At 44.1% G+C, this 14,258-nt stretch overlaps 1 protein-coding gene across 2 annotated transcripts in view; it reads left to right on the forward strand.

Moving 5' to 3' along the window:
- LOC116326767 (nuclear factor of activated T-cells, cytoplasmic 1-like) overlaps positions 1-14,258 on the forward strand; it is a 60,019-nt gene that overhangs the window by 2,404 nt on the left and 43,357 nt on the right. For both annotated transcript variants that reach the window (XM_031748187.2, XM_039618991.1), the window contains 3 exons: positions 1,927-3,031; positions 4,928-5,087; positions 13,493-13,695. In XM_031748187.2, the coding sequence (XP_031604047.2) occupies positions 1,927-3,031; positions 4,928-5,087; positions 13,493-13,695 (1,468 nt within the window). The remainder of the gene's footprint in view (positions 1-1,926; positions 3,032-4,927; positions 5,088-13,492; positions 13,696-14,258) is intronic.

A 14,258-nucleotide genomic window follows, 5' to 3' on the forward strand; every position in this document is an offset into this window, starting at 1 on the left:
GAAAGACTACGATGAGTGGTGCAGAAATGAGTTTTCAGCATGAAGAGCAAGAGTTTGATTTCAGCTACATTTTTGAGTACAGCCAAGGTGTCCAGAAGGAAGGGGAGAAAGGTGCGTACTGATCTGCTATTCTGACATTGTAAATCTGTGAAGTAGGCTCTAAAGGGGTTTGACATTTAGCCTCTTCTAACCCCGCATAAAAAGTAACTTTTCCAAGTCTGTAGGTTTAGTGAATAAACGTGTCTTATGGTTTTCAAAAGGAGGACTTCAATTTAGTTTGGGTTTTTGTCACAATACATGCGCATCTCCTGGAATATTAAACATGCCCTACGCACATAGTGTTACTACCTCTGAAAATAGACTCTCATAAGCTAATTTTGCTTTGCCTACCCACATATTTTATGTTATGTGACAGATCTGTCATTTCATGTGATACGCAGTTTTGTGGTTAACAAATATCGTATGGTTCAGAGAGGGGAATGCCCTTTGCTGGGTTTCAGACTGAATGGTTTTATTTCTGTAGCTATTTTTACCCTCATTGACGTTATCAATAAAAGGCAGGCGTGAGGTTTACAACTGTTGACACAGCAACCACCCGTGTCAAGGCTAACTGAAGATGCATGCCTGCCTTCCAAGCTATCTGGGCTCTATATTGTTGCACTGGACGTGATTTCCTTGTGTACCTGCCTGCACTTGTCCTCTGTTTATGTGTGTACCGGTGGTGTATCTGTGTGTAGCGCAAAAGCAAACTCTCCTTGACTTAATCACATGCTCAGAGCGATGCGAGAGTGCTGTCAGTTTTCCACAGGGGAGGGCCTAATTCACTCAGTGAGTGATGCAATCAATCAAATAAAGCATCCATCAGTGCTGCTGGAGGAATTCCTGTAGAGTACATATGACAGCAGGGTGTGCCAAATAAAGCCTTAGATGAACTGATCAAACAAACAGAGTGGCTGCTGGACTTGCGACTACACAGCAACCTCATACAGTAACTGTTTTGAGATGATTGCTAAGCTTCTCCAGATGTTTATAAAGAAGTGGGCTAGTCAGAATCTGAAAAACATACTGGGGAGATTTGTGTAGGGGTATTGTTCTTAAATGTGACCAGAGCAGTTCTAGAAATTACATTCCCTCACAGTTAGGCTGTATTTACAATTATAGTTTTCTCCAAAATTACGTTTAGTCATGGTGTCTTTCACAAATACATTTTTTTCTTCCACATGTTCTCTCAGTTTATTTTCTACCAAGAAGTTTTGCATTTCTCCCTGTGGTAATTCAGAAAACTGGTTAACATTGCAAAGCATTACAAATTCAATTCAATTCAGTTTCATTTGTATAGCACCAAATCAAAACAACAGTCACCTCAAAGCTTTTAATATCATACAGTAAAGACTCTACAATAATAAAGAGAAATGCCAACAATCAGACAAACTCCTTTGAGCAAGCACATGGCGACAGTGGGAAGGAAAAACTCCCCCTTTAGAGGAAGAAACCTCTGGGAGAAACAAACATGGAAACCCTAAAAACAGTGACAACAGCAGCAGGGACAGACACAACTGAGAAGGAGCATGAATACATCAGAAATAGATTGTATAGACTGAAATGGAGGAGCTGAGGCAGAGGTGGCTTTGCAAAGTGACTTCACAGGCAGCTGCGACTTTATGCAAGATGAGGTAGTTTAACTAACATGCTCGATTTGAGCTTTCCCAATAAGATGGGAATTAACTTAGCTATCCTCTGATACGGGCTGTTTGGCTTTGACACCACTGAGCTTCACTTCAAGGCCTGCCAGAACTAATCCTATGCTCGTTTTAAAAATGCAGTTTAGTTGTATGGGAATATCATTTTTTACATTCTGAACTTTTCTCTGGAAAGTAAGACATATTTGTGGTTCTCTGTTTCTTAAATATACTTCTTATTTTTCAGATGCATACAGCTACACACCAAACGTCAGCCTGTCTCTTCCTCTGGGTATGGGCAGCCCCTGTCTGGCCACTCAGTACCATACCTTACAGTCCAGTCCAGTCATCTCAGTTTCCTCTTGCCACCAGACGGGATACAGCAGTGACAATCATGCAGCATCGGGTTATTATCTGCCGCACAGCTTGAGACCCAATGGTGCTCCAGCCCTGGAAAGCCCCCGCATTGAGATCACTGCCTACAGCCAGTACCCTGAGGATGAGGTTGAAGAGAGCAGCAGTGAGGACCACATCATCAAACGGGGGGGGGTCAACTCCATCGTCACATTGTCGCTCCCCAATGCAGAGGGGTACCGTGATCCCAGCTGCCTCAGCCCTGCCAGCAGCATTTCCTCACGCAGCTGCAACTCTGAGGCGTCATCCTATGAGTCAGGGTTCTATAACTACGACAACTCCCCGCAGAACTCCCCCTGGCAGTCTCCCTGTGTTTCTCCCCGAGGATCATCCATGCTTCTGTCATGCCCACATGCCAGTGGCCCTGCAGGCTCCCCTCACAATTCACCATCCACCTCCCCTCAAATTGGAGCCGTGGCTGAGGAAGGCTGGCCGGCACAACCTCGTGGCTCTAGACCAAATTCCCCTTCCTACAGTGGAGGCGGTGGAGGCGGTGGAGGCAGCGGTGGCAGCATGGGGAAGAGAAAATACAGCTTCAACGGCACCTCCTACCATCAAACGCCCTGCTCACCCAACCAGTCACCGACACCCTCTCCACATGGCTCCCCCAGGGTCAGCGTTACGGATGATAACTGGCTTGCCAACACCAACCAGTACACCAACTCTGCCATTGTGGCTGCAATCAACGCTCTAACCACAGATGGGGTGGTAGACATGGGGGAAGGAATCCCAGTCAAGACGCGGAAGACGATGCTGGACCACTCAGCCTCCATGAGTCTGAAGGTGGAACCTGGAGGCGAGGAGCTTGGTCCTGATGGAGAGCTCTGCCACGAGGACTACCCCTCCCGCCTGGCCCTCAAGAAGGAGAGCTACTGTGGGGGGTTCCTGGATGTGCCTCAGCACCCATACTCCTGGTCTAAACCCAAGCCGTACCTCAGGTAGGCTGAACCAGCTCCTGCTGTGTCAAATAAATTTAGTAATTCTCTATCAAGTACAGTCTAAATGTTCAGAAATTGAAATAGCCAGCAATTTTGCCAAAAGAAAATTGTCTACGTGTCTCTGCTTAAGACAGATTTATGATCGTAACGCTTGGTCTGAGGGTCAGGATTTTCTACATATTACAATTCATCACATTTCTTCAATTCCATTTCTCCATTGTTCTCTTTTCCCCCACATTTATGATGTTTTTTATTTATTTATTGCGAGGACAAGATGGTTTTAGTTTTTAATCTTCAAAAGGCAGAGATTCCAATTTACATGCCCTTCACTTCCAAAGGAGTTCCCTTTGAAGATCAGAACTATTTCATAAATCGTATTTCACATCGAGGAGTTGCCCAGCATGCATGTGCCGCCGTTGCCATCGCAACCTTCACACAAATATAACAACGAATACAGTCACACATGCACACACTCAGACAAATAGACTCTTGCACTGAACAATAGTATTGATTTTTGTCAATTGAGCAAAGCGGGGTTTTTTTCTTTTTGTTCCCTTTTGGCATTTTTCCCCCCCCCTTAAGCCAATAACACACTTTCCTGTCGGAAATCAAGTGTTTGATTAAGATACTGAGCAACAGGAAGCAATGGTGACAGGGCTGGCTGAAGGGGAAGCAGCCTGTGAGTTAATCAGCCGGCGCGGTCCACTGGTTTGTCGCGCCATCGGCCCATCTTTTCTCTGTGTAGCTAAAGTGATGTCATGCACTGAATAGGCAGATAAAGTCCTGCGGGGGGAAATCAGTTCATTTTGGGTCAACAAACAGCCCGCAAGTTCCACAAAGATGCCAGAGATTGGTTTCAGTCGAGCCACTCTTCAGGTCAGGGGTTTGCGTTTACCAGGCATCCGGCAAAGAGAAATATTGTCTTGCACATGTTTGTTTTGGTTTAGATATCTCCACGGTGTTCACATGGGAAGCTGTGACTCCCCATCAGGAGAACAATGATGTTGAGGGAGGCCAGCTGTAGCTCTGAGAAAGAGATATCATGCTCCAAGGCAGGGTGTGTGGCTGACCTTGTTCCATAACACCATTGTCTTCAACACCAGCTTTTCGTATTTTAGAATTTTACAGTTATCAATTTAAAATTGAATATTATATAAATATATATATATATATACACACATATATGTGTTAAAAAAACTGCCTGACTGCCAGGCGGTGAGAGATTTGTTTTTGTGCCCCAGAACTGTCTTTCCTCCCACTGTCACTTTCTTAACTCGCTGCGTCTTTTTCCACCTGCCACACCATAATGCAAAACATGCTGCGCTCTAACCAGGGCACATTTGTCTCTCATTTATTTTTCACAAAAAGAAAAAAAAAAACAAAGGGGGAAAGCGGGGGCCACTAATTATTACCCAGACCCAAGGAATTACACGCAGTCGGGGGATGACTTCAATTGATTAGATTAGAGACCATGATGAAATGGAGAGGGCTCAAGCCAGTTGGATTACAACAAAGTGTCCCAATTTCAGGCTAATTTAAAGCAAGTTTAGTTTAGATTCAGGCTTCTTGACAGTGATAGAACCCTGGATCCTTGGAGGAAAAAAAATATGGTAGTTCATACTTTGGCAAATTAGATGAAAACCAAAATAGAGAAAACAGAACGTACATAAAAAGACAATCATTTGCCATATGTCTTCATTTATTTGTTCCAAGCAAAGTGGAAACGTACAACTCACTGTTCTTTCAGGAAAGAAAAAGCCAGACACTGGGGGTTTTAGCCCAGAAAGGCAAAATCTTTGGACCGTGTAAATGTGAATTCACTATCCTGTTGAAAGGTGGGAATGATACATAGTGTTATTCTCACCTAATAACAATCAATGTGTCATGTAATTACAGCCCATCGTTGCCAGCACTTGACTGGCAGCTTCCATCCTGCTCCGGCCCGTACAACCTACAGATAGAAGTGCAGCCAAAGTCCCACCACAGGGCCCATTATGAGACTGAGGGGAGCCGAGGAGCCGTGAAGGCCTTGTCTGGAGGACACCCTGTGGTACAGGTATGCTGCCAGCACTAATGTTCAAACAGCAAACGCTGCTGCTGTGCACATTTTTATTTACCCAGAGACAAAGTTAGCTTTGTAGTTTTAGACTGTGCAATAATTTGCTGTCATTACAGCATGAGAGGTAACAAGTGCATGCTGATTAACAGCAGTTTTCTATCCAACGCCAATCTGGTGACATGAACGTCTGGCTGTTGATTATTTTATGACAGCATGTAGTCACAGAGCAAAGTCAACACAGCCCTGACATTTCTTTCATTAATCACAACGTTGATGTTCGTTGCTTCTTTTTTTTTTTCGAAGAAATCAGATTCGGTTGGTTAGACTGTGTTTAAATACAAACTACTGTATGCGACTGCTGCTCAAACCATCCAGAGATGATTAGCTACAGTAATCTTTTAATGCTATTTTGGCAAATCAGATTCCAAATATTGGAATAATGAGTATGATTTGAGCACAGTGCCTCTATCTGTTAAGACTAAAATGGATCTATTATGATGACTTTCAGCTCTAGACACTACTAAAATGGATTTGCAAGATTCACAGGCAGTGAACCCTGGTATGCCCCCCCAGTTTACTCAGTATATGAATCAAGCTGTTTTAGCTAACTTCCCTCTGCTTTTTGAGCTCTCTTATCTCCCATTCGCTGCCCGTCGTAAACAGAAGGCTTTGAACAGCAGATGGATGGACCTTCTGCACTTACAGATCATTTTATATGTCATTACACAACCAGAATGGCATTACAGATGAAGTCGCTCTATTCTACACACAAACCACATGCACAGAGACAAAAATAAATAAATTTGTCTCCCTAGTCAGCTAGCTTAAAAAAATGCAGGCCTTTCTTGTAACTTCTGACAGCAGCTGTGCAGCACTTGCACATTGCAGGCTATATATCTCAGCATTTTCTTGTATGCTGCATTTTTAAATGTTCCCTAAAGCTGACAGTGAATCTGCTGCTGTAATAAGTCACTCTGACCAGCAGCAGTGCATGCTGACTGGAGGAGAACCATCGCCCCTCGCTATTGTATTTTGCAAACACTTAAGGAGCGCACGTCAGTCTCACCAGCGGCACAGCACAGAGCTCCTTTCTCAGCTCCGCTGTCATCACGCTGTGCTGACATCTCAGTTTACACAAGGTGGGGATTTAGTCGTGTGTGCATGTCCTTGAGGTAAACTTGTCTTTGAAGCAGCTTATTTGCATTTAAACTATATCTATCCTGCTAACTATATGAATATTTACTGGCTCTGTCAGAGAAGGGATTGAATGGTTTTAGATGGCAGATAGCCTGCTTTCCATGCAGCTAGACTCTGCAAGCCTAAAAAAACACACAAAAAAAAGTTCCTGGACCTATAAAGTTTAATTGGTGGTCCATCCTTAGCTTTAAATGTTGTTAGCACCGCAGCTATTTTGTAAATAGATGTTGTCAGCACACCCTGGTCTGCACAATGTCAAATGCATTTGACAGCTGTTGGCCAATGTTGTGTTATAAAGACGCCTGTCAACCTGCAGGTTTTCTCTGTAAATACAGGTAATTATTCCCCTTCTTTACAAGCCTTTGAATATCAACATGCAGGTGAATCAACACTTTACCCCTCACAGTTCACTGTGCTACAGTAAGAGGCCCAGCAGACTCAGGCTCGTTTTGATTTTAGGTCACGACAATTTCTGACTTGTTCTCTCTCGGGGGCCGAATAGGAACTCATAAATAACACTCCTGAGTGTCTTTACACGTGGCCCTGTCAATATTTACACTCATGATTTGATTCTGTTATTTAAAGTCGCCCATTTAGTGCCAACGTTCTGAGGATATTCCCAACCCTCGCTGAGCACCCTGACCAAATATTAGATGAAAATACGATGACAGATGCTTTTCCATCACACCTGCTTGCTTGCTCACATACCTCACATTTTCTTTTCTTGGTGAGGAGTGATTTATGACCCCGATATTGCCTGTGCAGTCAATTGGGATATCTTGAGGGTTTCATAACAGTGGAAACCACTCCAAGCATGGCAGTTGGCAGGAAGATGAATCTATGAGGATTAGGCAATCATGTGTACATGCTAGAGGGTAAAGGATAGAAGAAGAAAAATGTGGTGGTTTTTTTTTTTTTTTGAAAACCTGACTTTTTTACTCCTAAGCACTCCCTTTGTCTTTGTTGTGGTGATGTGAAGAAATTGTGTTGTTACAATCTTGGAGGATAGGGCGCATGGTGTAGTCCCCAGTGCCCTGAGGTAATGAGTGGCAGGCACTGGATGGGTGAAGTGCAGTCAAGGAGAATGAGTCAATAATGACACAAGGGCACGAGTGTAGGAAGAAGCTAAGGCAGTGTGTGTGTGTGTGTGTGTGTGTGTGTGTGTGTTCTTCGTGATTCTTGAGACTGGAGTGTGTGGAGAGAAGGAAAGAGAAGGGGCAGAGGGAGTCACCAGGCAGCTGTGGCTTGGCTTGCCTGCCCCAAGAGATGCTCTGTATCCTGCTGATTAGGACCTGAGTAGCCCTGAGGTTGGCTAAGCATGACAGTGGTGCACGGGAGTCAGTACCCATCAGAGGCCACCTCCTCTTTCCATGCACCGGTGCCTCTCTGCCTCCCTGGTGGGCCCGAGGCTGTCACTCCCTGTGAACCGTTCATCCTTCAACCATCTCCCAAACCCACACCAGCAGGCCTACCTCGGTTAAAACCCAGCCATCCACAGCTCTATTGTTTTTTTTAGGTCATGGATGATCAGACACACGTGCTATGAGCAATCGTGACATGTGTGTTGGAAAGCAGTTCTGGATGAACCCCCCCCCCCCAAAAAAGAAAAGAAAAAACAGCAAGATGATGAAAAACATACAGGGATACACAGGTTCCACACTGACAAAGTACTCCGTAGAGAGAGCGGCTAATATACAGTGAAACCAAGACGCTCGTGTGCACATTTACTGCTGTCTTGTTTTTCCTTGACACACAGAGGTGTTTATGTGATGGGTGGTTGCACGGAGAATGGAAGGTCTTTGCTCCAGTCATACGCCAATGAAAATCCTGGCTTACCATGACTCCCTAGCCTTTCACCATTTGCACCAACTCATCTCATCAATTTCCATTCCAAATCAAGGCCATCTATTCTGAAGTCAGACTCCAACCCTACCTCCTCTCCTCTGCATCTCCAGCCTTTTAACCCCCTCTCTCATCACCGGTCCACTCTGTGACCCCCACTGCTGCTTTTCCACTTTACTTACTACATCAGACCACAACACCATTAAGGGGATCTAGGGTACTCTAACAGTTCCTCTCACACTCTTCCAGACTCTCCCCCTTGCTTACCACAGCTATGTTTAATGTCTGAAGCCGTGCTCAGGAAAAACCAACAACCTGGTCTACCTTTACTTAAAATATAACCACAACATTGATTTATTTGGTTGTTTGTTTTTTCTTTTAACTGAGCAGACCATTCAAAAAAGACAACTGCAACTGTAAAGTTTTCATTGACAATAGAGTAACCGATCTAACATGAGTTCAGCTCAAGATTTTGCAGCAGCATTCAAGTTCAACCACAGACAGGAAAAACAGACATCCGCCAGGCCATTGGTAACAGCAAACAACACCTGTGGAGAATTAAACCTGTCCTGCAGCACACAGAGCAGAATTGCTTATGGCTAATTCATATAGGATAATCACTGGCCTGTAGGGCTTTCACCCCCCACACACATACATGCACTCTCTCATTAAGTTTAAAGCAGTAACACACATGTTGTAATTTCAGGATGTGGCCATCATCCCTATTAACGTGTGCGTGACTTAATACCCATCTCTCTTCCTCTGCAACTTTATGTAATGCACATCAAATTTGCAGTATGTTTCCGCCATGATGACATGAAAGATTTAAGCAAACACGTGCTCGGGTTTTTCGCATGTGCGGTTTCACCTTGGGATCCGGTCCTTGCTGGCTGCGTAATGTCTCAAAAGAAGAACCCACTGATCTGCAGCACTCCATACTGTAGCTGCTAATTGCTCATTAAATCTACCGCCGCCTTATGTTTGATATTCAAAAGGATTGGTGTACCCTGTAGTGCTGTTAGAGCTTAGTCAGGGCTATTATTTGCTGCCCAAAGGGGCATTTATGCCACTCTCAAATTGTGGTTCTCCATCTGCGGGGCTTCCCTTACACTGGTATTGGGCTGCCACTAATTACAAGTTAATAACAAGTGGAAAAAGTTGAGGGATGTGTACATCGTTTTCACTGGTTTGAGGTGACAACCAGACCGCAGATTTATGAGGTAAGATACGAGTGGGTAATCTGGCTACTTAGGGGCATAGCAGTCATCTGTGCATCATCCTACACAAATTTTCTGTAGGCTTTAATGATGGGTCTTATGAATGGCTGATAAAATCAAAATGTAAAACAATGTTATTTGATATAAAATTTGGACCTTTAGTAGTCTACACATGGGCCTGTGCTCAAAGCTACACCCTTAATACTCGAAGTATTAGTAAAAAAAATAAAAACTTTAAAGGATATAGCTGTTTGGTTGCTTATAAAAGTTGCAGCATGTGAAGCCATGGAAACAGTGCACATTAAAGGATTGCATATGTTGCGTTATGCATTCAATATGAGACACGGGAGACATTAGAGGGTCAGGGGGGCGATGGAGTAAAGTCTGGAAGGAGAGACAGCTTGGATGAGTGTACGTTTAATTGGGTACAGCAAAGGCTGGCTGGTGTGAGTGTGTCAGCACTTGACAGAGAGGAGAGCGTGATAATGGGAAAAAGCCTGCATCTGCTGTTGTAGTTCTCCTCCCCCGCCCCCCAGCCCCCCCCTCGCCCCAACCCCTCCTCTGCTGCTTCCAGTTGCCTTCTCCCTCTCCCCCCCGATTCTCTGCGCCACGTGGACTTCTACGAGTCATGACATTTCTCCAGGCGGTGATGAAATCACCGCAGAGGGATAGAAGGCAGCCTTCGCTGCGGGGCCTGTGAAGTGTATTCACACTCAATTTCTAGCCAGGCCAGACAAATCTAATTTACCACCAAGTCATTATTAAACTTTAAATGTTCAAATCCCCTCTTTGAATGGTTGCAGCAGCATTAACAATGTCACTTTTACTAAAGAAGCTGAAGGATAAAATCCACTGTGAAAAATACGCCGCTTAATATATTATATTTATTGGAATAAAAACACCCTCTGCTGCTATTTGATCACACGTGACTTTCATTGAGTTAAGCAAATAAGAAAATGGGGGGGGGAAACTGGGGCTGTCTCCCAAGGACTAAAGCTTTCTGTATTGCTGATGGAGCTGAGGGCACATCCCTATTTATCATCACAACTGACCCAGACAATACAGCTGCACACTATTATGCAATTAATGCCTCAGCTGCCATGGCCGCGATGTTTCACTCGAGCGTCGGCTCTCAGAAATCGGTTCATACAACAAGCTGACACAGTGGCAAAAGCTGGCACCGGGAACAACTGCCTCAATGTAAGGCAGGTTTCAGTGATCTCAAAATAAACATATAGTGCGCGTTCAGCCCAATAGGCCATATTTTACAGCAAGAAGAAGCTCATCTGGTCAAAATTAGTGGCTCTCTCACAGACAGCGTCAGACACAAATGCAAAGCTGAGGTTGCAGGTGCTTAAGTTCTGTCTACACAGTCTTGACTCCCCCTGTCTTAATTCCCACTTTGAGAATAAAATGAAGAAGTGAATTCTTCACTGTGCGTGTGGCGTGCAGTTGAGGGAGCATCGCAGGAGTTTAGCAGAGGTGAAGGAGTGGGATGGGGGGAGACTGTAGCGAGAGGGTCAGGGGAGCACATATGGTAAAGGAATTGAGTGAGGTCGCTCAGGGGGGATCACGCTGCCTTCGTTTGTTGCTGGGAAGAGCAGCGTCACCACGAGGACTACCTGACCTCATTAATCACTTCCTCCTTTTGAGCGAGGATGCCGCCGCCATTGCCGTGCGCTACAGCAGGATGAGAGGAGCGAGAACCTCCTCTACCTCCCGCTTCTTTTGTGGCCCTCGCCACGTGGCGGCTGAGGTAATGTTTTGGAGGTCAAAGAGAAATCAGAAAAAGTCCATCGCCGCAGATGACACGGTTTTGTAGTGCGGCTGCCAGCGTTTTATTAAATCACAAGGCAACGTCATGCAATTTAACGCTCCGATGTTTCAGATTTGTACCTCATGCTCCACCGTGGCCCTCCTCTGATTCAATGCGCCCGTAACTGGTAGCATGTGTGGCTATGGATAATTACTTCTGGTGACACCATAAGTAAAATATAACAAGAGGACAGCGTCTGCCGGTGAGATCACTCTATAGATGAAGTGGTCCCTTGAGATGCCAAGACTTCAAGAAGCTCCTGACCTCGGCCTAACTCACTGATGACTAGCATGTGTGACTAGCTCCAGGTCAAGACAGCTGCTAGAGACACTATGGGGAGCTCAAGAGAAAAAATATGATGGTTGGAACTGGAGATGAATGACAGCCTTAGTCTTACCACTCCCTCTGCACTCCCTCGATATCTGAATCAAAGACCAAGCCAGATAACCACCGGTGCTTAGGTTATTGAAGCATATGGATATATAATCTACTCCGGTGACTGGTCATATTCTATTTCTATTCAAGATAATTAATAATGAAAATTGTGTAACGGAGACCACAAAGAGCACATCCTCTACCTTGTCTTGCATCCAGCAGAGCTGTCATCGAGTGCCGACCAAGGCCATTTAATCCTTGTGTTTATTATGAGACCAAATGACTTTTGATACTGTATCCAGACAAATCTGCTCTCAAACCAAACGCCTTAGGTGTCGATGACACTGTGGTACTAATTTCCACAGACACCCAATCAGGTTCAGAATAACTTTCCAGTCTTATACCAGTCTTGCTCTTCTTTACACCACCCCCCGCCCCCCCAATTCCTGCCTGCCCTCTCAAAGGTAATTATAAACCCATTAATCAGATTATGTCATAGGTTACATGTGGTCTTCATTTCATTATATGACTCAGTCTGTTAGATAAACAACAGGGGTCTTTTATTCCATTTGACGTTACCACTGTTTTCACTCGGATGGAGCTCAAACAAAATTGGTCTGAAGCGGTGCGCTGGAGTAATTGACCAATTTGTGGGATTTTTCAGATGGTCATGGCTTGTTGAGCCTTGGTCTTAAGTAACTGATCCCTCACAGTAAACGTCACATGCGGTCAAGTAGCCACCTGGGTGGATCTGTGGAGGTCCGCCCGATCAGAAGTTAGGCTTTTTGGGGTTTTATGTATACCAGATGGATTCAGAGGCATCTTGATAGTTTTTAGGTTTGGAGAGATTTCTAAGCCATAGGAACAATTTGCATTACAAAGAGAAACTATATCCTGGGAGGTCTATGGTGTTAAGACTCGGCTCCGCTAGAAATAACTTGGTTAGTGGATTATTCTGGTCAGAAATCATTCACAAAGTATCAGTTGCCCTTCACCACATTTTGGAATTTGAAGCATTGCCTGCATTTGAATGTTTTTGAGCCATTACACACTTGGTTAAATGATCGAATGATGTTACTTTAGACACAGACAGAAAATTATCCCGGGACATTGAATTTAAATTGGCAGTTACAGTTTATATTTGAAGTACATTTGAACCCAAATTCAACAGTGTGCACAGGCATGGATTATTTTTCCTTTTTTTTTTTTTTTTGAAGATTTGATCTTTTTATTAGTTAAGCAGTAGCAGCTAATGGCGGGCTGCTAGAGGAAGTGGTAGTTGTTTGAAGTGGTGGTTCTGATACAGGAGTCTCTTTCATCACAGTGGGACACAGTCTGCGCGCTTTAATGGAAATCATAATGCATGTTCATAACTGCCCAAAGGTAAAGGGGCTGGAACACGTCTGCACTCCCTGCTCTATGAGCATTCAGGCGTAAAGTTTTAATAAGTTTAATAGCTAACTCTGTGTTGATAATCATTACAGAAAAACCATTGATTTGTACTGTTTATTTATTTATTTTGAACCGTTTAAGTAAGAGTTTGAGTTTTGATCTCATCCATTTGATGCCCACCTTTATACTGGAAACTTTTTCCCAGTCATCTCCTTAAGTATCAGCCTTGAAACTTTTATCAGTCTTTGTCTCTGTGTTTCCTGCTCAAACACCCAGAAACATTAAAAAATCTTTTGATTTCTCTTCCTAAAGGAATGAAGAAAAGATCTCAGAAAAGAACAGCAGACCATTGAGAGAGAGCCTCCAATCCAACCAGAAAAAACAAACAATGAAAAAGAGCTCATGTTCACAGCTCTTCTGCCTTGTCAAAGCTATCAATAAAGGTTCCTTTAACAGTTGCTAATGTGCGTCCAGTCTCGATTTCCCAAATGAGGGGTTGCCTGAGATGGAGGTCTTAAAACCTGATGTTGCCTCTTACCTGGGTCTCTTTGTTCTCTTGCCAGCTTTATGGCTACATGGAAAGCGAGCCGCTCACCCTGCAGCTGTTCATAGGGACCGCAGACGACCGCCTCCTGCGACCACATGCCTTCTACCAGGTCCACCGCATCACGGGCAAAACCGTCTCCACCGCCAGCCATGAAGTCATGCAATCCAACACCAAAATTCTGGAGATCCCTCTGCTGCCTGAGAATAACATGAGAGCTATGTGAGTGCTATCCACGCTTTCTTCCATTAACTTCAAAACACAAGCAGAAATGTGCACAATCTTTTTCTTTCTGCACCTTTCTCTTTGTTATATCTCTATAGGATGAGAATGCTTAATGATAAATATTCTTGAGCTTTCACTTCAAAACAGGCCTTCAAATTTGAGTTCCATGCTTTTACCCCAAGAGATGCACAAATGTTAAGGAAAAAAGCAAGCGCCGAGTTCATGGGTGCTTTAATTCGGCCCAGTGTGGATATGGCCAGTTTGAGGCTTGCACTTGGAGTGCCGTGATCCACCAGAATAATGTGGTCCCATTACACTTGGCTTGGTCAACATATTCCACCGAGACAAATATACGAGGCAAATTAGAACATCCCAACTGAACTAACAAGTCTGGTGAAAAGAATGATTTGGGCTTGGAGGGCAATTAGTCACATTCATGTAGCCTGCGGTACCCAAAGCAAACAATAACTTTATTGGCCTGTTTGTATTAAGAAAGTCCATAACTGCCTATTCTGATACCAATTTAGCAACGTCAACTGATGACTACTAAAATAAGCAAT

The sequence above is a fragment of the Oreochromis aureus genome, linkage group 11 (assembly GCF_013358895.1).
Source record: "Oreochromis aureus strain Israel breed Guangdong linkage group 11, ZZ_aureus, whole genome shotgun sequence".
NCBI lineage: Eukaryota > Metazoa > Chordata > Actinopteri > Cichliformes > Cichlidae > Oreochromis > Oreochromis aureus.